This window comes from Solanum stenotomum, chromosome 10 (genome assembly GCF_019186545.1).
Source record: "Solanum stenotomum isolate F172 chromosome 10, ASM1918654v1, whole genome shotgun sequence".
Taxonomy (NCBI): domain Eukaryota; kingdom Viridiplantae; phylum Streptophyta; class Magnoliopsida; order Solanales; family Solanaceae; genus Solanum; species Solanum stenotomum.
In genome coordinates, this window is record NC_064291.1 from 54,174,527 (window position 1) to 54,196,521 (window position 21,995).

The 21,995-nt window shown below is 33.3% G+C and overlaps 4 protein-coding genes and 2 pseudogenes across 5 annotated transcripts in view; 4 read left to right on the forward strand and 2 right to left on the reverse strand.

Annotated features, from left to right (window-relative positions):
• The window catches only part of LOC125878425 (ATP-dependent Clp protease proteolytic subunit-related protein 2, chloroplastic), a 204,749-nt gene extending 195,545 nt beyond the window's left edge, over positions 1 to 9,204 (forward strand). For both annotated transcript variants that reach the window (XM_049559677.1, XM_049559676.1), the window contains exons 2-10: positions 4,425 to 4,505; positions 4,611 to 4,654; positions 4,753 to 4,825; positions 7,052 to 7,172; positions 7,508 to 7,645; positions 7,779 to 7,895; positions 8,624 to 8,692; positions 8,784 to 8,879; positions 9,008 to 9,204. In XM_049559677.1, coding sequence (XP_049415634.1) covers positions 4,432 to 4,505; positions 4,611 to 4,654; positions 4,753 to 4,825; positions 7,052 to 7,172; positions 7,508 to 7,645; positions 7,779 to 7,895; positions 8,624 to 8,692; positions 8,784 to 8,879; positions 9,008 to 9,145 — 870 coding nt within the window. In that variant the 5' untranslated portion in view covers positions 4,425 to 4,431 and the 3' untranslated portion in view covers positions 9,146 to 9,204. The remainder of the gene's footprint in view (positions 1 to 4,424; positions 4,506 to 4,610; positions 4,655 to 4,752; positions 4,826 to 7,051; positions 7,173 to 7,507; positions 7,646 to 7,778; positions 7,896 to 8,623; positions 8,693 to 8,783; positions 8,880 to 9,007) is intronic.
• On the forward strand, positions 218 to 1,267 carry LOC125878430 (uncharacterized protein At4g22758-like). The gene is made up of 2 exons (XM_049559682.1): positions 218 to 546; positions 996 to 1,267. Exons 1-2 carry the CDS (start codon positions 276 to 278, stop codon positions 1,067 to 1,069), a joined length of 345 nt encoding a protein of 114 aa, XP_049415639.1. The 5' UTR covers positions 218 to 275; the 3' UTR covers positions 1,070 to 1,267.
• LOC125878431 (general transcription and DNA repair factor IIH subunit TFB5) lies at positions 3,106 to 3,784 on the forward strand. Its single transcript, XM_049559683.1, has 2 exons — positions 3,106 to 3,173; positions 3,318 to 3,784. Exons 1-2 carry the CDS (start codon positions 3,139 to 3,141, stop codon positions 3,493 to 3,495), a joined length of 213 nt encoding a protein of 70 aa, XP_049415640.1. The 5' UTR covers positions 3,106 to 3,138; the 3' UTR covers positions 3,496 to 3,784.
• Positions 9,205 to 9,917: 713 nt separating the features above from the next.
• On the reverse strand, positions 9,918 to 10,565 carry LOC125843186 (uncharacterized; annotated as a pseudogene).
• Positions 10,566 to 10,678: 113 nt separating this feature from the next.
• On the reverse strand, positions 10,679 to 15,895 carry LOC125842347 (AT-hook motif nuclear-localized protein 1-like). The gene is made up of 5 exons (XM_049521622.1): positions 15,031 to 15,895; positions 13,363 to 13,430; positions 12,810 to 12,941; positions 11,384 to 11,545; positions 10,679 to 11,237 (listed from the first exon to the last, which is right to left on the reverse strand). Exons 1-5 carry the CDS (start codon positions 15,401 to 15,403, stop codon positions 11,013 to 11,015), a joined length of 960 nt encoding a protein of 319 aa, XP_049377579.1. The 5' UTR covers positions 15,404 to 15,895; the 3' UTR covers positions 10,679 to 11,012.
• Positions 15,896 to 17,575: 1,680 nt separating this feature from the next.
• On the forward strand, positions 17,576 to 21,786 carry LOC125843187 (pentatricopeptide repeat-containing protein At3g51320-like; annotated as a pseudogene).
• Positions 21,787 to 21,995: the final 209 nt, after the last annotated feature.

The following is a 21,995-nucleotide window of genomic DNA, read 5'->3' on the forward strand; positions in this document are numbered from 1 at the left end:
ATAAATTAGGACAAAGGAGTACTGCCTACTTGGGGGGACAGAAAAGTTGAGACATGAGAGTAGCAGCTATTTCCTAGAAATTTCGTGCGCCACAAAAACTAAAATAATTTCATTATCTGCCAAAAACTTCATTATCACCAACCCCTCCATTTCTTACGTAATATATAACAATCCATCACAACACACACAAAAATAAACATCTCTATTATTCCACAACATTAATTAAAACAAAAATATAAATCCTCGTATTAATAGTTTATATATCTAGTAGCTCCATGCACAGCGGCAGCAGAGCGTCGCCAAGATTCGCGGCCGCGACCGCGAGCGACGCTCGTGATAAGCAATACAAGTTAACGAAGTTGTTGGTGAATGTAAATATTCAGAATAGTTTGGGCCCGGTGAATTTGGTGATGTCACCGGAGAATACCGTCGGAGAATTGATAAGGGCGGCGATTGAGATTTACGTGAAGGAGAAACGGCGGCCGTTGTTGAATCGTAGTGATCCGCTTTGTTATGAACTTCATTATTCTCAATTTAGTATGGAGAGTAAGTTTCAATTAAACATAATATTTGAATATTTTACTGGTTCAGTATTCACTTGACACATAATAAATAGAATTATAATTTATTATATCACTCTTGAAATTAAAAATATGGTATAGTTAAAATAGAAATTAAACATGTAAAACTTGACATCTACTTTTATTCCAAGAGAGTATATTTGAAACAAATCCAACTATTCCTTTTTTCTACCTCATCAACTTATTATTATAGAAACCTATTGGCTAGCTATCTTATCAAGGACGGGAGCTAATGCAGTCGAATTTAATGATTTTGATTCAAAATATATATTATATATTTAAAAATTTATTTAATATATATAAAAGAATTATCAAAATCTTAATAAGTTGTGTATTTATAACTTATAAATTCAAAATCATAATTCTAACGCTATATATTAACATGTGACTCATTTCGGGTTAATAATTATGCAGGTTTGAGGAAAGAGGAGAAATTGGTGAATTTGGGATGTCGAAGTTTCTTTGTTTGTCCAAAACCAAGCACTTAACATCAAGATACTTCACTTCCATTTACAAAGCTCATGGATTTCGTTCTATAGCTTTTTATCCACATTTTAAACTAGTTATTTTTGGTTTTGGTGTTTTTTTTTTTGTTTTTTCATTTGAATGTACGTACGTGTGACGTGTCACATTTTCAATTATTTGTCGAAATTAATGTATGTGCTAAAATAATGAATATATTGGCTGATATTCGGGGTGTCAAGTATCAAGATTAATAAATTACTAATTAAGTTCAAAGGGTAATTATAACTAAACTAATTTAGGAGTGTACTGAATAAATGTGCCAAACATAAAGGGTCCCAAAGTATTCTTCCCCTTTTTCTAAGCAAATTAAGTGTGTGACAATTTTTAATTTTTTAGAGTCAGTTTGATTAGTTTTTAAAGTTAAATTGGATCAGATCAATTCAATATATTAACATTAAAATTTAGATATTAAAATACTATATGAAAAATATTATAAATTACAATTCTTTTCAGATCAATATGATGAAAAAATGTATTATTAAATCAAAATTTACATAGTTTGAATATTAAAAAATAAAAAATGTACATAAATTGGGACTGGTTCTGCGCTAAGAAAAAGTACTAGGAGGGTTAATCGTGCATTTGACAAAGTTAAGATAAATTGTGGTATTTATACAAAGTTGAGGGTGACAATGTGGAGATTCAGCCATAAATAGAACCAAAAACCTCCTATTTGTCATTCACCGCATCTCCGATTCATCCCCAGGTTAGCCTCCTTCAAATTGCACCTTCAATTATCATTTTTATTTTCCTAAAACTATGATTTTGTTGGTTTTTTTTTCTTTAATCTTTCGTAACTATGATTTATTAGAGTAAAATTATGAGTTTATACCTGTTATTTATTGCAAATTTGATGAAATTTTGTTGAAATTACTGAATCAGTATTATCACTGTGATAGAGTGATCTGATCAAATAGACTATACTTAGTTGTAGCTAAGATCCGAGTTGACATGATTTTGTTTTGTTTTGTTCCAATGGGGATTTTTTAATTTCACAACTTTTAGGAACATTCTGCTTGAAGGGATCAACTCTGTGATAACATTTATGAATTATAACTAGTTAAAGTCAGTGTGATCAAAGACGAAGGTCTGTTGGGGCTTTTAAGCACACAGTGCAAATAAAGTGTGAGCCTTAATTCAGTAAGGTGCAAATGGAAATGCAAATATGTATGTGTAGTTCAAGACTAATAATTATACGCATGAATAATAAAGATATGAGTAAGGAAACTGAGATATAAATTGTTTAGTCTGGTCTCTTCGTGATTATGCTCATTGGCAAGTAATAAGTAAGCCTTAGAGACTTGATGACGATAGCGAAATGTTCAACATGGTTTGTGCGTTGCTTCAAGGCCTAAGCACGCCTTTGAAAACGCTAGTTATAGCAAAGTGTTTAGCACGTAGAAATGAAACATCTTGAGTTGCATGAAATTGGAATTATCTTCGACAGAGTTGAAATGAGGCAAGATGGCCCAAATTTCAGGACTATCTTAAAAGTCTTACTATTTTAAGTGTGAATCCCGAGTTGAAGGGGTTCGTCCATTCACTATATGTCAATTTCATGGATAAGGAGGAAGATTTCCTTGTAAAAAAGTCATGATACCACTCCGTGGGGTCTTTGTTCACTCTTCTTACTTTCTCAACTTCTAGAAGAAGAAAATGAAAAGAAATGTGAACAAAAACGATCTTTCCAAAGTTAAGGCAGCAAATCTGAAGGACTTAATAAAGAATGTGCAAGGACCTCTAAAGTTTTACTCAATTCTGTTAACGGCCTCTCTGGTTTCTTATTTTAGGTTCGAAGATCCCTTCATCACTCTCTTTTCTTTAAGTTAGAACATTGTATTAGTCAACAACAGATTTTTATAAATCAACTGTTCGCTGAAAAGCATTGTGGTCTGGAACAATAGGAAAGTTTCAGTAGTCAATACAGTTGTAATCATACTTATTACGCCTTTGCATATGGATGGCCATATAACTTCTTGGCTAATTTCTATCATTTATTTTGCAGCTCTAGCTTGGAGAGTTTTGATACGAGATGGTGAATGCGGTCAAAGGATTGTACCTATCATGGTAAAGTACTATCTTAAGATAATCGAATGACAATATTTGTTGGTAGAATATAGGGTCAGAACTTCCCAGCCAAGTTTCTTTGGCGATCTTTGTTTCTAATACTTCTGCTTGTTTGATGTTGAGGTTTGCTTTCTTCTTTTGCAGTGATATACCTATGACTCAGTTTATTATCAATATGAATGCTTCATTGCCACAATCACAAAAGTTCATCATACATGTTTTGGACAATACACATCTGTTTGTTCGATCTGATATGGCTGGAATGATTCGTAGTGCTATTTCAGATTTCAGAGACGCTAACACATATGAGAAGCCTGCTTAGTGCTGTTTGACGAAGTTCAGCCATCTGCCATCCCGTGTGTGCTCACCAGATGCCTTGTTACCATGTACAATAATTCCTAGTAAAGAAGTTAACCATTTTCGAAAAAGGAACATATAGTATGTCTCATGTTGTTCGTTCTGAAATGATTCGTCACTTTTGACAGATGTACTTATGGAAAGACATTTGAAGTTCAACCTTCAATTTGGTAAAACTGCAAGTGATATCATATTCTATTTCTGGACATATCTTTTGTTGTTTGCTTATTTTTCTCTTTATAGTTATCTCAATTGAACGTAGCTAAATCAGAGTTCAGTTTTTGTGTAAGTTTTCTGGTGGCTCAAACCAAAATGTTCCAATGCCAATTGGCTAGGTCTGCAAGTGTAACTAAATTGCTAAATGATTGTGCTGAAGCTTATTCAAGTTTTGCTCATCCAAATCTTTGTTTATGGGTTCGTACAACGATCCCCTTGCATGCAAATTACAATAAAATGTGTTTTTAACGAACTTTTGTTTTCTTATATCTGAGTTTCAAGTTATGAATTTCTAGCTTTTCAAGAATTACCTAGACCCTCTAAGAAAAGAGTTTTTCTATTATAGTAACTTGTTTCCTTGTTCTCACTATTAAAATAAAAATAATAATAGTAATAACAAAAACACAATGCAAATACTCAAACATACAGAAAAATATAACGAAAGAAGAATTAAAATGAAAATAATGACAATAAAATAACAATGGTCAAAAATAATTCTCCCTAAATCGAATTTTTTTAAAAAAAGTTTATTCTAACGGGTCAAACACTAATCTGGGTTTCGACCCGGACCCGGACCCGGAACTCTTCCCTATCCAAAAGCAACAAGGTGCTTCGTCAAAAAAAAAAAATTGACAACTCCTTCTCACACTCTTTCTTCTACCTTTGTTGCTTCACCAAAGCATCAATGGCAGTAGCTCTTCCAACAACTTCTTCCTCGTATCTGCACTCTAAAACTAAAATCCCTAAGTCTTCTTTAAGGTACCATTTACCCCTTCTTCTTTTTTTCTCAATTCAATTTTCTTATTTTCCACAAAATTAATGTTTCTTTTTTGTAATTTTTTTGACTTTTTATATTGTTTTTAGCTGCGCCAGCAAAGTTTATGTTGGATTAAGAATCCAATCTCCAGGTATGTTTTATTACATAGTGGTTATCTTAATTTGTGTTTTTTTTCCCTTGTTTTAATTGGATAATAACTGTTTTTTTTTTATATATAATTTTGGGCAGGTTCTTATGGGGTTGCAACATCTAATTTAAATGTTGATTTTTTCAGCAGAGTTCACAAAAGTATTGAATCCGGGTAATTATTTTTTTCTAATTATTGGGTGAATTTTGTAGCTAAAAAGTGTTGTCTTGAATAATGATGTGTTGTTGTTATGTATGTATATATGACCTAGTTTTGTTAGAATGAGAGCATTTGGTCTGTAGGGGCGAATCGAGGATTTAGAGCCGTGGATTGATTTTCTTAATAGTCACCAATGCTAGTCGATGTTCCCTTGTGTAGGAGCCAAAGGAAGTGACTTTCAGATGAACTCGTTGCTTATACGCTATGTCCACCTAATGAAAGGAATTGAACATGAGTTGTAATATGTATGTGAGAATTATGGATGATTTGAATGTAGATATGAATGGACTTCTTGGTTTTATAATTTTGAGCGAGTATTTTGGTCTTGGTTGATCAGAAGATGAGGATGCTTAGATAGATTTGTCGACATACTAGCAGAGATATGATTAGGAATGGAGTTATACAGGGCCAAGTGGGAGTGACTTTCGTAGCAGGCAAGATGAGTGAAGCGAGACTGAGATGGTTTGGGTATGTGAAGAAGAGGTGCGCGGATGCGCCGGTTAGGAGGTGTGATAGGTTGGCAGTAACAGAAGTTAAGAGAGGCAAAGGTAGGCCAAAAAAGAACTAGGGGAAGTGATTAGACAAGACATGACACAACTTCAACTTATTGAGGACATGACCCTAGATATGAAGGTTTGGAGGTCGAGGATTAGAGTGGAAGGCTAGTTAGTGGTCAAGTGTTGCCGCTTTTTATGTGGGAGAGGTAGGGAGTTATTTAGTAGTCGTGTAGTTTCTTATTCTTCAATGCGTAGTACTTTCTTCCATCTGCCTTTCTCACCTATGCATAGTTTTCTTTTAGTTTCTTGCTGTCCCAGCCGAGGATATTTTCCATGGGAGAGGAAGATGCTGCAGGCTAATTTAATTTAATGGTTTTGAAAAGGGAAAAGAAGTTGTCTTTTTATCTAGCTGTTGATATTTATGAAGTATGAGCTTTGTTGTTCTGATCAAGTTCATCTTGGAGCCGCAATCCTTTTCCTCAAACTACTAACAGAAAATGCCTAACAGGCAAGCTGGAAAGGCCGAGTGCCCAGAAAACAAGCAACCAGGAAATATATATGACTTGATCGAGGATAGTGAAATTTACTAATAAAAAATTAGCATAGAGAATATGAATCAACAATTACTTGTGCAGAGCTATTCTTCCCTTTGTTGAGCTTTTTCCAAACTCTGCACATTTCTTGCTGCTGGATTGTTAAATCTCACACTCAAACCTTCTAACCTGTCAGCCTTATTTTCTCTTTCATGTCTTTTCGCTTCTGATAATTTTTAAAAAGGTTTTCTTTTTCCCAAAGCTCATGCCATCTTTACTCAGTCTTCCAGATTTATTCTCTTGCTCCTTCTTTGTAAGTACCAAATATCCCCAAAATCCTTAGTTCCTCTCAATCTCTACTTGTAATCATCTAAATTACTTCTCTATATGATTGATCTAAATCTGCAACAAAGAGAGTTGGATGAGCCGTCTTGATCTGTTTATTCCATTGATGCTATCTGAATGGCCTGATCATTGTTGTCCAACTATACTTGTTGGATTTTCTTGCCAGATAATCTTCACTCAATTTCTGCTCGACTCCCCTAGAAGCTCAAGTCCCCAACTTATCTCCTAAACTACTTTCACTTCCAAATATGACATGTAAATCACCGTACACTCCTCTCCTCAATCCCACCTCCTTCATACCTCTCTGATCTTTCCCTCACGTGAGTTTATGAGTTTATGCTTAACATTGCCTCCATCTTTTAAGGAACTTATATCTAGCATAAGTCAGTATACTTTGTTTACAATCAAATTTCAAATCATTCCGAAGTTCAAATGAGAAGATTTAAACTGTTCTATCCCCCCCCCCCCCCCCCCCCCCCCCCCCCCCCCCCNCCCCCCCCCCCCCGCCCGCCCCAACCCCTCACCCCCCAAACACAAAAATAAAAGGATCTCAGTTGATCTGATGAGGTGTGTCTCACTAACAAGCAGATCTGAATGAGGTGTAGCACTTGCATCATTTTCAATTGATAGTTACTTACAAGCTTGTGCCTTGCATGTGGTTCATTTCTGAGTATATCCCATCTCTTCTATGAGTGGAACGTCAACTCCCCTTTGGATATATCAAGTTCGTATATTTTTTCTCAAGTTTCATTTGGCTGCTGCTTATGTTTCTAACCTGACCCATAAATCATAATTCCTAATTCCAGAACTAAAGATGGCAAAGCAACACGTGCACAAGTTACCATGATGCCCATTGGGACACCCAAGGTGCCCTATAGAAATCCAACTGACTCATCGTGGCAATGGGTTGATTTGTGGAATGCTCTTGTAAGTAACATGCCTTCAGTTTCTAGTTAAGCTAGCAGATTATTGCTATCTGGATAAAGAATTTTATTCGTTTTAGCAGTAACTTAAGATGTCAAGGTGCAGGACCAGTCTCTTCTTATTAGTGGTTGTAGCCGGCACATTCATTGGCTGAACCACTATTTGAATATGACTTCTAAGTCCATTAAATCTAAGCTTGATAACTTGTGATCTAGAGCCCTTTACATTGTTCTCTGGATCACTTCCTGTTCGAAGAGTGCCTTCATTTCTTCTTTGACTAATTGTATAATAATTCATATTTTTTATCTGGGAAAATATCACTGAATTCTCGAATGCAGTACCGCGAACGTGTTATTTTCATTGGAGAAGAGATAAATGAAGAATTTAGCAACCAGATATTGGCAACAATGCTGTACCTTGACAGTATTGATAGTTCCAAGAAGCTCTACATGTTTATCAATGGCCCTGGTGGTGATGTGAGTTCTTTACCAATTTTACTTTGTTGTCAAAGTTTCTTTTTTAATTAGAAACACCTCCTTTTTCTTCTAAAATTTGTACTCAGACCGCTTTCTTTCTTCTTGTTATGCTTAAAGTTACTTCTAATTACAGCTAACTCCAACCATGGCCATTTACGACACAATGCAAAGTCTGAAAAGTGCTGTTGGTACCCACTGTGTGGGCTTTGCCTACAATCTTGCCGCTTTTCTTCTTGCTGCTGGAGAAAAGGTACGATACTTCTCTCGTAGTGATGAAATGTGAACAAAAAACCTGTGCTTATCTACAGTGTCTTACTTAGAGTAGCTTTTCGAGTTGCTTGTAGCTGATTATTTTATGTAAAGATGCAATTGACTTGTCTGTACATTTTTGCTAGTTTTGCTTTTTCTTTTTATTTAATTTCTTTTTTCAGCATTTGACTTGAAATTTTTTTTGCCGGTATCAGCCCCTTGTGATGACAACCCAAAGAACTCTATTTTATGAGAGTCCATTTTATCTTATTTTAACCTAGAGGTGAATTTGCCCGATTTTAAGTTGGCCTTGTCTCTCTTCGAAGGCCTCCACTGAAAGTTGTGATTCTATCTTGCAATGTGCAGTCAGACTACTTTCTCATTTTTCCTTTTTTTGGTTAAGTTTTCAAAATGATAACTTGGTCATAAATTGATGAAAACAATCACAAAAAAAGAAAAAGGAAAAAGGTGGAAAAAATTGACATATGATTTCATTTGGCTGTATAGATCAATTCTTGTTCTCCTGAAGGTATATCACTGGCATTAAATATGTGATTTGTACGATTCACCCGATGCTAATGCACTTGTTCATTCCTAGCCTATTCACATTAAGCACTCTTCGGGAAAAAGTTCTCCAGGATTCTTTGTTTTGGCTTAGTTTCTTTTGTCAGTGATGTGATTGGCAAACTAAAGCGTATTTGTTAATTTGGTAAAATTTCCATCATGAAGGGCAATCGATGTGCAATGCCTCTTTCAAGGATTGCACTAGAATCTCCAGCTGGAGCTGCACGCGGACAGGTTTGCTTGCCTCCACGACATTTTGGAAGGAAATGTTTGCTTTTGATGATCTTTCTGAGACTACATACGCTTACATTTTCGTCTTTGGCAGGCTGATGATATCCGTAATGAAGCAGAAGAACTTCTCAGAATTAGAAATTACCTTTTCAAGGAGTTGTCTGAGAAGACGGGCCAGCCTATTGAAAAGGTATGTCATTGTTTTTCAAACTATGATTCGAAATAAGTTTCCACCTAAACAAACTCTCATCAGTATATCGAGTAAAAATTCATCTCTGCATATCAAAACTGTTGATCATAGTAACTGGAACCATGTAGGTTCACAAGGATTTGAGTCGGGTGAAGCGATTCACTGCTAAAGAAGCTCTTGAATATGGTCTTATTGACCGTATAGTTAGGCCTTCCCGTATTGACGGAGATGCTCCGCCGAGGGATATCACAGCAGGTCTTGGTTAAGTTTAAATGGCTGATAGTAGTTGTACGAGACTACGAGTTTCAGTGTTGTTCTGCAAAAAGATTGTTTAGTCTGCATATTGAACTCTTTTGATCTACTTATTCAAAAATTTGCATAGCTGTTGAAGTAATAGAATTGAAGCTTAATCTTTCGTACTATTTTCTTTTTCACAAAAAAAATATTTAGTTAGTTATATATTGTGTCAATTTTTCACTCCAAATACGAAAACCGGTTTTCCAATTTAACACTATGATTTGATTTCCAATAAAACTTGACTCATAAGTTCATATATGTTAAAAAGGATTAGATTGTTTGTGCTATGTGAAAGGATTATATTGTTAATTAGTGAATCTTTATAAAATTATGTGTAATTGAAAATTTGTAATCGTAAATATTCATTTATAAAAGGAATATGTAATTTATCATTGCAACGCTTTAAGATATTTGAATACTTTGTTTATGAATTGTGGTTTGCTTGTTTGGTAAGATGGTAAAACAAATTGAGAAAAATTTGATAGTAATTTTTATAACTTGTGAGTTTTCATTTTTATGAGAAAAAATACAGCTTAAGAAATCTATATCGCATATTCAAATTAAAATTTCAACTTCAAATAAATTTGATTTCAAATAATGTCCGACCATGACCAAAACATCAACATTCAAATCAGGGTGAATTCTGAACTTTCTGTGTTTATTCAAATTGAAAAACAAAACAAGTATTTCCATTTTTCAGTCTTACTATCATATCCAACAAGATTCATCAATTCTCAAAATTTACATAATACAAATATAAACACCAAGAACAATAAGAAATGTACCAAACAGAGCACGACCAACAAGAATTTCTTCACCATCCGAAAACAGCAGTAGCAGCAAAAGTTGTGGCATTAGTAACATGAACAGCTAAAGAAATTGGCGTATCACTAAGAATGGCGAAAAATGTAGCTGATGCTGATAAATTTAGAACAAATGGCAAAGAGTATTGCCATATCAACAGAAGTTTGAACCAATTCTTGAGAGTTGTCATGATTTTGTGTTGGGGTGTGTTTGGTTGTGACAATGATTTAATGGTTTCATCCCATTCGATTGCGCCTTTTCGCATCAAGGCATTTGTGGCTCCCCAAACAAGCCCTACTGTCACCATCTTCTCCTACCATCTGAGTTATTTATTTGAAACATGAGACTTCAACTCAAAAAAGGAAACAGAAACAGAGACTTCCCCTTTATAAAGAACCCAAAAATGTGAGAAAGTGGACTGCAAAGATTGTTATGAATAGAGACAAAAAGGGATCTTGCAAGGTGTGTCACCTATTTATTAGTCAATTTCTTTTGATTTTGTAATTCAAGAGAGTAAATAAATATATTAATGCTACCAAATACATTTAGAGATTTGAAATCAGCATTTGAACGGTGTGGTTTCATCTCTTCGTACAAAATTTCATGGCCAAACGGACCCTTAAACCAAAAATATGTATCAAAATGTTGTTTAATCTAATAATCTTAAATATGAACAGATTGGGTCACCGATTTGGATGAATCTAAATTGAAAATCACAATAAAATGGTTCAAAGTACAAAATGTAGCATTTAATTAAGAGGATGAATATGCCTGTTAAAACTAGACATAAACCATTAAAACACTAAGAACCTAGACCGTGGTAACCCTCGTAACCAAAGCGTCACGAAAACATCATAAATCTAAAACTCTACAGCCAAACACCAGAATAGCAAAGGCTATCTAGAAAACTAGTTTGGATTACTGCACAGAGACCTCAAACAAACATCAAATAGGAGGTGAGAAAGATCAATAGGAACTTCGTTAAAGACGCGTAGTCCTTATGGTCTAGTAAAATCACATTCAAATTTCACCCTATGCTGGAAGAGTTACATTTATTTCAGCTGGTTTATTCCTAGAATCAGGGGCTGACCAATTATCTACGCGGAAAGAAGAGGAAGTTGGTGTAGTTTGTTTTACTGAGGAGTGATAAGGGTCTTCCGTCTCGGGTAGAGGAACAGCAGCAATAATAGGCTCCGGTTTGTTCTTCTTGGTTCTCTGTTCATGTTGGTCTCCAGCAAGAAAGCTGCCTATAACAATCTGATTAACAGCAACAAAGATAAAAGACCAAATGTCATCATCCTAACGACTAAATAATTGGTTGCAACTCCAAGATACTACTTTCTTTGTCAAATAAGCATAAATTCGTGAATAAATAAGACTGCTATGTTTAGGCAAACCGATACCTGCACAGGACTGGCAGCTACTAATAGACCGGCTACTCCACCCCCTACAACACGCCCATCAGGGCTTGCTAGGGAGACACTCATTCCGCCAGATCTGTTTCTCATTCCTCCAGTCTCTGATGGCATAAATGATCCAGTCAAAGACAGTATCTCAAACCGGCCCTAAAGGAACAATGAAAGGGGAATGTTATACACAAATGTCTATCGATAACAACATGTTCATACAGAGAATGCCAAACATCAATTCTCCATGCAATAAAGGCATTAGCTTCAGATGTCAAAATACGAATTTGTGCCATCAAGATTTCATGTTTCATGGACACTCCTAATCACTAACACAAGGGTATCAAGAAGTTGGGATGCCACAGTTGTACATGAATCGAGAGAAGACCAATGAGACAACACTACAGAGGCAGGAAGAACCCAAACCTATACAAAAATTATAGTTGCAAGGCACCTTCCTTAGAAAAGAAAGAAGAAAAAAGCACAAATCAGATAAAAGGCCTTAGTGTGATTATTCATTTGACCCGTCTTCTGCATATACTATTCTGACTGATTTGTATCTACCTAGCCATTCATTCAAAGTCAAGTAGAGAGCAGATTGCTACTATAGTTGAGCTCAAGTAATTTATCTCCCTTCCACTTGCCAAAAACAAAGAACTTAGAAGAGTTAATGGATTACAGCTGATAGGCACTATTTGTTCAAAAGATGTGTCACGATCTTACAACTTACAGCTGCATATAGTTGCGCTTTTTTCATGTACTGATCTTCTTTTGGGATTTTCTTTTATTTTTTTCTTGATTTTTAAAATTTTTGCACTAATTAGTTTTTCTTTCCGCATGATTCGTTATGGTTTGTTTTACATGTAAATGGAAACACAACTTCTGGACCATTTTGAGGATGATGGAAAATGATAAGCAAATGAAGAAATGCAATAAGCTATACTTATTTACACTAAATTAACTTCCCCTCCATAGATCACGAGTTTACATCCTAATCTCTCACTAGATGACATTAGTTTTGATGCTGTGTACTCGTTAAGATTTACGAAGTTCTTCCTAGTCACCTCTTAGAAGCCTCAATATATCTCTGTCACTTGATCATGTGCTGATTAAGATGCACAATTTAGATTAAGATGCCGTTTATATCAATTAAGGTGGTAATAAAGCTCTTCACAAGTTACTAACCAGTAGGCAGTGGCAGTTACATCTGAGGGAATATTGACACACGTAAATTTGGTAGTGTACGACAAAGTTTTTTCTACTTCTTGATTAAATAAAAAGCAAAGAGTATGACATCTATTTGACTATCTAAAGTTATCAGGAGAAGATAGTAATATCACAAATAGAAGCAATGATCAAAAGTCAAGAGCACTTCAAATATGACATAAAACAACATGACTACGAGAGAAGAACTATGCAGCACCTCATACGTCAATGTGCCACCAGAGGAGTCTGGTTGACGAAGTGTAACACTTGAAATTACACCATTTGCTGAAAGAATGCATATTGCTCGAGGCCCTTGTTGAGAGAATGATATAACCTTCATGGTGACATCCTAAAGGAAGATTGAAAGAACAATTAGCAATGAACATTCAGTTCAATATGAAACAGTCATTTAAACATCCTTATGTCTATATTTGCCAAGAGAAGTTCCTGCCAATTTATGAAATTTACTTAACTAAGAAAAATTCTTTAGATATGTACTTTACAGAAAATTTCCCCCTTTTCTCTTGGTTTTGGGTGGAGGTGTGTTATAGTATGGTCACTACTTTTAAAAATGTCTAAATTGGCAACTGTCATCTAGTTTGATTCACACGACTCATGGTTTGAGCCAATGAGGTGCCAAGGTATAAAGAAAGAGAAGATAAAATCTGTCTGTTGTCACAGGTGTTATGCAAGCAACAGATAACTTATTTATGCAGATTTGTTTAAGTCATTGTAAAAAGAAAACTTTCATATGTAAAGCTAAGATTTACCTCTCCAGTATTTACAGTAATAATATGAGGTGTAAAATTAGCACCAACAGAGCATGAAACCCATTCACCTACAGATAGAGAATTAAATTATTAGTAATTTGACACAAACCTTAACATAAACTATGCAACTACAAAAACATATTACGTGTATATGGCATGCAACTTCATCACACAAAAAGATCATGATTTTATATATAGCCAATGGTCCCCCCCCGCACCCCCAAAAAAAAAAGTGTCACCAAGTACTTTCACACAAATAACTAATGACATGTTGTTTGACAAGTCACAAATAACTGATGATTATATCAAAGTCTAGAATAGACTTTCCAACCTTCTCTAAAGAAAAAGAAAAACATAAAGTAGGCAAAGCTCAGTTAATTTGTGTTGTGAAGTTCATAAGGAGACACCTCATAGAAACATCGGGGATGATCACCTCTGAGTTTAAAAATACTGTGTTTCCCTCCGTTAGTATCCATTAGCACGTAGTGCCCCCCCCCCCCCCCCCTCTCTCAACTGCCAAAAATGAGGGACGGGAAAAGAGAAAAAATCACTTCAATGCACATATACAGCCAGACCCAAAGAAGGGGAAAAAAACAGAAAAAAGACGGGGCTGAGTGCTGAGGTTCAAAATGATTGTGGCACTAACTATGGAACAGTAACAGAAAAAAGCAAAATATGGCACAATAACTAGAGTAAAATTTCCATGAGTATACACATGTATGCTTAGTACGAAGATCCATCTATTCGGATGTGCTAACAAAAGCATAAATGTGACAAGACTCCCAGTTAGGGAACTCCAAAAAAACTATAGTGAATTACAGTGTCATCATTGGGAATAAAAGTAGCTTAGCAATTAGGTGAGGTCAATGATGCTATTAACTTTTATTCTTTTGTAATATTCCAACAGTAGCAGCAGTTCTTAAGAGTACAAATTCACACTACCATTTCCTTATTAAGCAGTAGATTATATCTGGAAATCCAGGAAAACACTTTCCTAACTAAAATTACTCCCATGAAAAGTCCCACAATGACATAAATAAGTTTTATAAGATTCTTCAATCCCAGACCAACCAAAAAGCACCACCTCACACACAGAGCTGCCCATTGGCATCAAAGATGATACTTAAAGCATCTATTCACAATAGGCCCCACCTTTACACACATCCTACACTATTTTCCCATAACTTCACAAAATCACACTTTTCTTTCATTATGATGTCCGGACCAACTTGTGCACATCCCAACTATTTCATTAGATACATGTTACCTCCCACCAGTTCAAGTACGAGATAACCTTGCCTCAGCAAAGCTTGGACAAATAAAAACTAACAACCTAGTGTTTTTTTACTCCGAGCTGATCTCTCATTATTCTCATCCCACTTCATTCACAGGCCTAACTAATTCAACTAAGCACGCAGATCTATAGAACACATTTAATTAATCAACTTGCATGTGAAAAAAGATTAGATCTTTAACAACGACGACAGCATACCAAGTGTAATCCACAACTGGGGTATGGGAGGAGAGAGGCTACGCAGACCTTACCCCAACTTCTAAATAGAGACTATGTTTTCAATAACTCTCGGAGTTTTGAAAAAGATTAGAGCTTTGAACTAATAGAAAAAAACAGCATAAAGATTAACTAATCCACAAAGTTGTTATCTTTACCTGGAGTTTCTAAATCAACTTTAGGTTGCTTATGTATTTTACTAACTAACCCAACTGGCCGGATTTTCCCCCTTTTCTCCGACGACGAAAAATCAATCACCGGCGACGGTGCAGATGATGAAATTGGCTTTGGGGAAAGAACATTTACAGACCCATCTGGTGCATACTTTCTTGGTCTGCCTCTCTTCTTCTTCACACTCAGAGCTGTTAAGCCGGCGCCGGCAGACACGGCTGTTGCAGGCGTTGGTGAAACAACAACAACCTGGGATGTCACTGTCTGTGTTGTCGGATTCTCAGTGGTCCTTGCTGCCACATGGTAATCTGATGGAGCATCTGATCCCAGTACTGTAACTCCACTGTTACTCCCCTCCATAGCCCAAAAAAAAAAATCACCAAAAAAAATTAAAAAATTTTCCCTCTTTTTTTCTTCAAAACCCCATAATTTTCCTTCAATGAAGAAAAAATTCTCAAAAAAAGCTTAATTAGTGCTAATTTTGAAGTCTAACCAGAAAAACAGAGCTTAGAAGAAAACAAGAAAGCTAAACAGAAATGAAGATGGAAATGATCAGAATTTTTTGTTGAAAATTTGAAGATTTTTTTCAGAATTAAAAGACTGAAATTACGGGAAAAAGATTGAATTTTTAAGCTTTATTGTAATGAGATTCTTGAGAAAATGTGAAATATGGAGTTTTTGATAAGTTAAAAAAATATAAACTAATTTAGGGGTTGCTAACTTTCCTCAGTATGTCCGAACGTAATTAAAGGAAAATAATAATGATGAAAAAAAGTTAATTAATTAATAATTTATTGAATAATTAAATATATTGAGGATGGAAAATTATGTATTTTGTTTAAGAAAATGGTTTGGAGTCCGGTTTGGGAAAAGAAAATTCAGAATAAAAAAGAAGAGAAAATTGTGGTTGGGAAAAGTGAAATTAGGTTACAAGGCATGAAGACAACCATTACTCTTTTTTAATATTAAAAAAAACATTGAAAATAATAAATAAAAAGTATATATTTTAAATTGTATATGACATAAACATTACATCTGTATTTATTTATTATCAAATCTTATCAGTGATTAATAAATGCTTTTATCTTTGTATAATACAGACAAAATAGTACGAACATGAAAAAGCAGAAAAAAAAAGTGAAATAAGAGGAAAATGTAATTTTGCCTTTACTTTAATGTTTAATTTTTAAAATAATATTATTTTCTAATTTTGTTAAATCTATGATAAATTATACTTTTTCACAATTCGAAATATTCAAAAATCATTGAGAAATTGTAATTAAAAAATTTGACTCCACAATGTCATATAAAGTGAGTTAAATGAATTTAAAAAATTACTTTACTTATAGTTTTTCTTCTTTAATTTGATTTATTTTTCCTATTAAAGAATTATTTATAATGAAGATAGAACAGTGTGAGCATATCTTTAAAGTGTAAAATTAGTGTTTAGCATAATCACCCAATGGATATGACTTTTAAGCAAAGCAATGCTCCTTAGCTTATAACAAAAAAAATTAAAAATTGGCTAATAAAACCAATTTAGTTTGTTAATAAAAGTTGTAGGTGCATATTCCAAGTTACCATTATTTTCTTTTTTCCTTGTTAATGTCGATGGCGTTTTATCATTTATAATTAGAAAGATATAAAGATCGAGAATTAAAATAAAGGTTAGTACATAGTTTAATGCTACCTTGTGTTTTCTTATTAGTATTATTATTCTTATTTCTTTAGGGGTCGTTTGGTAGGCCGCATTAAGAAAAATAGTCCATGTATTATATATGTTATTATTTAGTACTATGGTTGGTAGGAATTTGGGTCTATGTATAACTAATCCATGGATTAGTTATATCTCCTACATGGTATTATATGATGTATTACTAATACCTTCCATTTGGAGGTATTAGTAATACATAAGATATAATACCATGGGATAAGTCTATGTAAAGACAAAAAATATCTCTAAAATCATTTTAATTATTTTGTTTATTTTCTTGATTTTATGTTTTATATTTGTACTAGTAAATTTATTTAAATAAATTAGCTTATAAATTATTTACAGAGAGTTGTTTGTTACTAAATAAATCCAACACAAATTAATACATTATTTGAAATGTGAAATGTTTAACATTAACTAATTGTTTGTTTTAATTATTTTTGGTTTGAACAATTTATAAAATTGCATACATATTAAAACTACAACTTGCAATTTTTATGTGTAAATGTAGATGGTTTATTCAATTTTGTTATTGTTTACCATCTTTTCAATTTTAAAAGTTGATAGTTTATCTTTTATAATTTGAAAATTGACATTTTGTAAGTGATCAATTTACTAAAATGACAATTATTTATCCTCAAATAATTTAAGTGAAAAAAAGACAAACATGACAACAAAATTGTTCTTCTCATAGCTAGCTAGAAGGCCATAAAAAATAATAGTTGTCCGGCAATTATTTACATTAACCCAATTACATAATAATTCAAAGGTATAATTGGAAAGAAGGTTTTTTTATAAAGTTTTAATCCAAACACAAAATGAGGTGAGAAATAATGAACCAAACATTTGATAAAAATAAACCCTGCATTACTAATTCCTTCACTATTAATCTCAGCATTACTAATCACAGCACTACCAACTCCTGCATTATTAATATTTGTACCAAACGACCCCGTACTATCTTGTTCATTAATTTTATTAAGATTTATTGTTTCTTTTGCTTTGATTCCGTATTATTTATGGTTGTTATTGTTTTCTTCTTTTTGCTTTTAGCATGTCTTCTTACTACTTTATTTCTTTCTAAGACTTAATTTTGATGTGTTTTACTTGACTTGACAAGTGTGAGATCTTTTGTAAAAATTGTACGACTTAACTCAAAGCAGATAATATCACATAACACTATAAATATATCTTGGGTTAATTTATTTCAATAGATACAAATTACATGCGAAGGAAAAATAATGATGAAGTAGATGTTTTTTGAAATAGATATAAGAACCTTCACATTTTTTAAAAAAAAAAATTTAATAATAAATTGTGATCTATTTAGAAAACAAATTACATGTCTAATGGGAAATCCACACTATAATAATCAGAGACTTATGAATTCCATCATTTTCTTCATATTTTATTTGTATATTTTGTGGGTTGTAGGGCTAAAATAATAATTAAGAAGTCATTTTTAAGTTTATGGTGTAAAATATTACTAATTGTATAATTTAAATATTTCTAGTGGAAGCATAAGGATGCCAAATTGCCAAGTGGTAATCAAAGTAATAATTAAATGTTTAATTATTATTTTAGAAAAAAGTAGGAGGTTATAATCAAAGTTATCAGAATAATTTTGTATTTATATATTTCCTTCCACTTGCAACCATGATGTGGAAATTGCAGAAACTTCAAGCTAGGTTCAATAACCCAAAATAATAATAATAATAATAATAATAATAATAATAATAATAATAATAATAAAAAATTAATAATAAGAAAAAGGACAAGAAATTAAAATATGGGCCATTACACCTGTAAATGTACAAAAATGTTTTTTTAAATAATCAGAGGAAGAAAATGGATGGTAGCTTACATAATTTTACATCCACTCACCAGAAAATATTACTCTCTCGATTTCATTTTATATGAGTTATTTTGATTTGACACGGAGTTTAAAAAATTAAAAAAATAAAATTTATGATTTAAAATAAGTGATATATATTTGTGTAGCTAGAAATCAATTCATTAAATGTGAATTGAATATTTTAAAGTTATATTGTTATTATCTAAAAGCTAATTATTAAAAACAAAATTTCTCCCCTTAATAGGGGCCTAATTATTACCAAAAAAAATTATGTTTGCCTTGGTCAACTTTTGTGGTACCACTAAGGGCCAAATTTTCCCCTTAAAATAAAAGAGAAAAAAGTCATATTTGTTCATTTATTATAAAAGAAAATTTATAATATTATTGTGCGTTATACTTACGTTTATACATTTTTATAATGTTATACTATTAATCAAGATATGTTTTTAAAAATTTAAAAGTGACTCAATATTATTATATTAACCTATTTATTTCAACTAAAAAATGACATGCTAGCTCATTATATTAACTCTTCTTTTCATTGTTACCCAAAGGCCAAGTCATCAACACAATCATCATCGTTACTAGCATAAATCATATATACATCTTTCATTTTTTTTAAAAAAGTGAAATTTATTTTACCGCTTATTCAATTAAAAAAAATAATCGCTAAAAAATCAAAATATCGATGATTTTGAATTTTGGTGAAAGAAGAGAATTTGATGTAGAAGGTTGACAATTTGACATGATATATTGGCTAAAATGATTGGGGATTAACGAAGGAGGAGTAGATTTGAGTTATGTTTAATAATTTTAAGAACGTATATGAATTGATATTATATCATTAATGATATCTATAGCTCGATATTATAATCGAGGGTAATATTATTATTGGTTTTTAATTGTAGAAGAAAAATATAACTCTTTTATAATAAAGGAGTCAAATATATTTTGAACTATATGAAAATGAATAAATTTATCCTTTATCAATAGTTGTTAAATATACCCTCGTAGTTATTCAAATATGCTAAATTGCCCATATTTTCAAACAACGGAAGCTTAGCATCTTGTGATGCCACACGTTCCATAATGAAGGAATAATATTGGATAATTTTAAACCTTTCATATAGTTTAGATATAACTTTAATCTTTTTTGGTATGTAATCTTTTGATATTTATAATCACAAATTTTCTACTAGTTAAATCTAACAAAATAAAGTTTGATAATTTTAAAAAAAAGACTAAAAATGTTAATTTTAACAAATTTAAAGAAAGAAAATTGTTAAATGCATATTTAACAGACTATTTTGAACAACCAATCAAACATAGGTGACCATTTTGTCATTTTACAAAAACATGTAATACACGTTTATTTGCTTGCTCCAACACCGCAGGAACCATTGACACCCTCCATTTTTGTTTGCTTGAATTTATTGTTTTTGCTTAATCTGATGAAAATCTTGAAAAAAATTCTGCAAATTTGATAAAGCTCTCATCTTTCTTTGTAAAAATCTCTTTTGGAGTTTCAGGCATAGTCGAACAGCGAAGAACAAAGAGGGAAAATGCTCCAGTATCAATGGCAAGAATGTGCAGTGGAGCAGAAAACAATGAGCCATAGAAAAATTGCTGTCAGGTTCAAAATAGTTATGGGGTTTTGCAGGTTTAGAATTCTTTGGTGCATTGCTATGTTTGTTGTGGGTTTATTTGTCTTGCTAGGCAGGTATTCGATGAAATGACTGAGAGGGATGTTGTGTCGTGGAATAGCATTGTGAATGGATATGTGAAAGTAGGTGAAGTAGTTGTTGGACAACAGTTGTTTGATGAAATGCCTCTGAGGAATTTAGTTGGGTGGAATGTCATGGTGACTGGGTATTTGAGTTCTCATAAACCTAGGAAGTGCTTAAAGTTGTTCTGAGAAATGACAAGGCGGGGATTGAATGGTAACATTGCGACGATAGTTGTTGCTCTTACTGCTTGTGCTCCGTCAGCTCGAATGAATGAAGGGAAGTCTGTTCATGGGTTTCTTATTAAGGTATCTAATGATTATTAGTACAACTTTAATTCAAATGTATAGTAGATGAGGAAGAGCAGAAATTGCTCGTCTAATTTTTGATAGGATGTTGGTCAAGAATATAGTATGCTGGAATGCGATGATTTTGGGATATTGCATTCACGGGAATCCAACAGATGGGCTTACTCTGTGTGCAGACTTGGTGAATAGTAGCTTAGAAGATACAGAAATAGATCATGTTAAGAACATGAAGCAAGGTGAAGGGGATCATGTGCTTCCAGATGAAATCACTTTTGTTGGTGTCTTATGTGCTTGTGCCCGTGAGGGACTGGTAACAGAAGCAAGGACATACTTTGGCGATACGAGTGATTTGTTTGGTGTAAAGCCCAATTTCGCACATCATTGGTGCATGGCTAATCTTCTAGCACATGTTGGTCTAATTAATGCAAGAAGCAGTAAAAATACTAAAGAACATTCCGATCGAGAGCAATTTGCCACTAACATCCTCGTTGCGGTCTGAATTGCTTGGCTTAGCTCGTTTTAGTGGGGATGTAATGTTAGGAGAACAAATTGCGAATAAGTTAATTGAACAAGATTCTGAGAAATTTTGGTGCCATTTGTTGTTGGTCAACATCTATGCTGCAGCCAGTCGTTGGGATGAAGTAGCTCAAACAAAGGAGAGGATGAAGAAGAGAGGTATGGAAAGAGTGCCTGGTTGCAGTTTGAAGGACTTAAAAGAATTAGTTCACAACATGATAGCGACATAAACTGCAGGTATCTTTGTGTATTCTAGTTAGAGACATCTTTTGTATACTAACAGGTGGAGAGATTCCCATCATGATTTTACTGAATAGGACAATGCAGTAGTACAATTGGCTTCTTGGTTTATTTTCATTTTTCCCTCTAGTTATTATCACTCTTATTCTTGTTATTAACATATCAAGGAAGGTATTCTAAGAATTGCATGACGCTGACCACTGCTGGTTATTGATCTTATCGGTGTCACAGATGCTGCCTTCTCCTGTAGTTGGTGTCTTTTATTTTACATGTGGAATAGCATTTTGTTAGATGCATCACTTTACATGTTCTCATACTAAACATGGTCACAAAGTTTCTCCTACATCTTCAGGCTATATCGGCTGGGAACTTTAGTGTTACTTCACAGATAATTCTTTACGTTAAAGGAAGATTGCATTTGGCATCATTAACAAATCATATACCTTTATTGTTAAATTTAATTAGTTGGGGTACTTTCCATTTTGTGGTAAAACAATTTTTTGTTCATCCTTGAAGACTATCATTTGTTTAGGTGCTATATGAAGATATTCATGGTTGATGTGTGTCTTCACTGGGCAGGTGTTAAAGCCTTTTT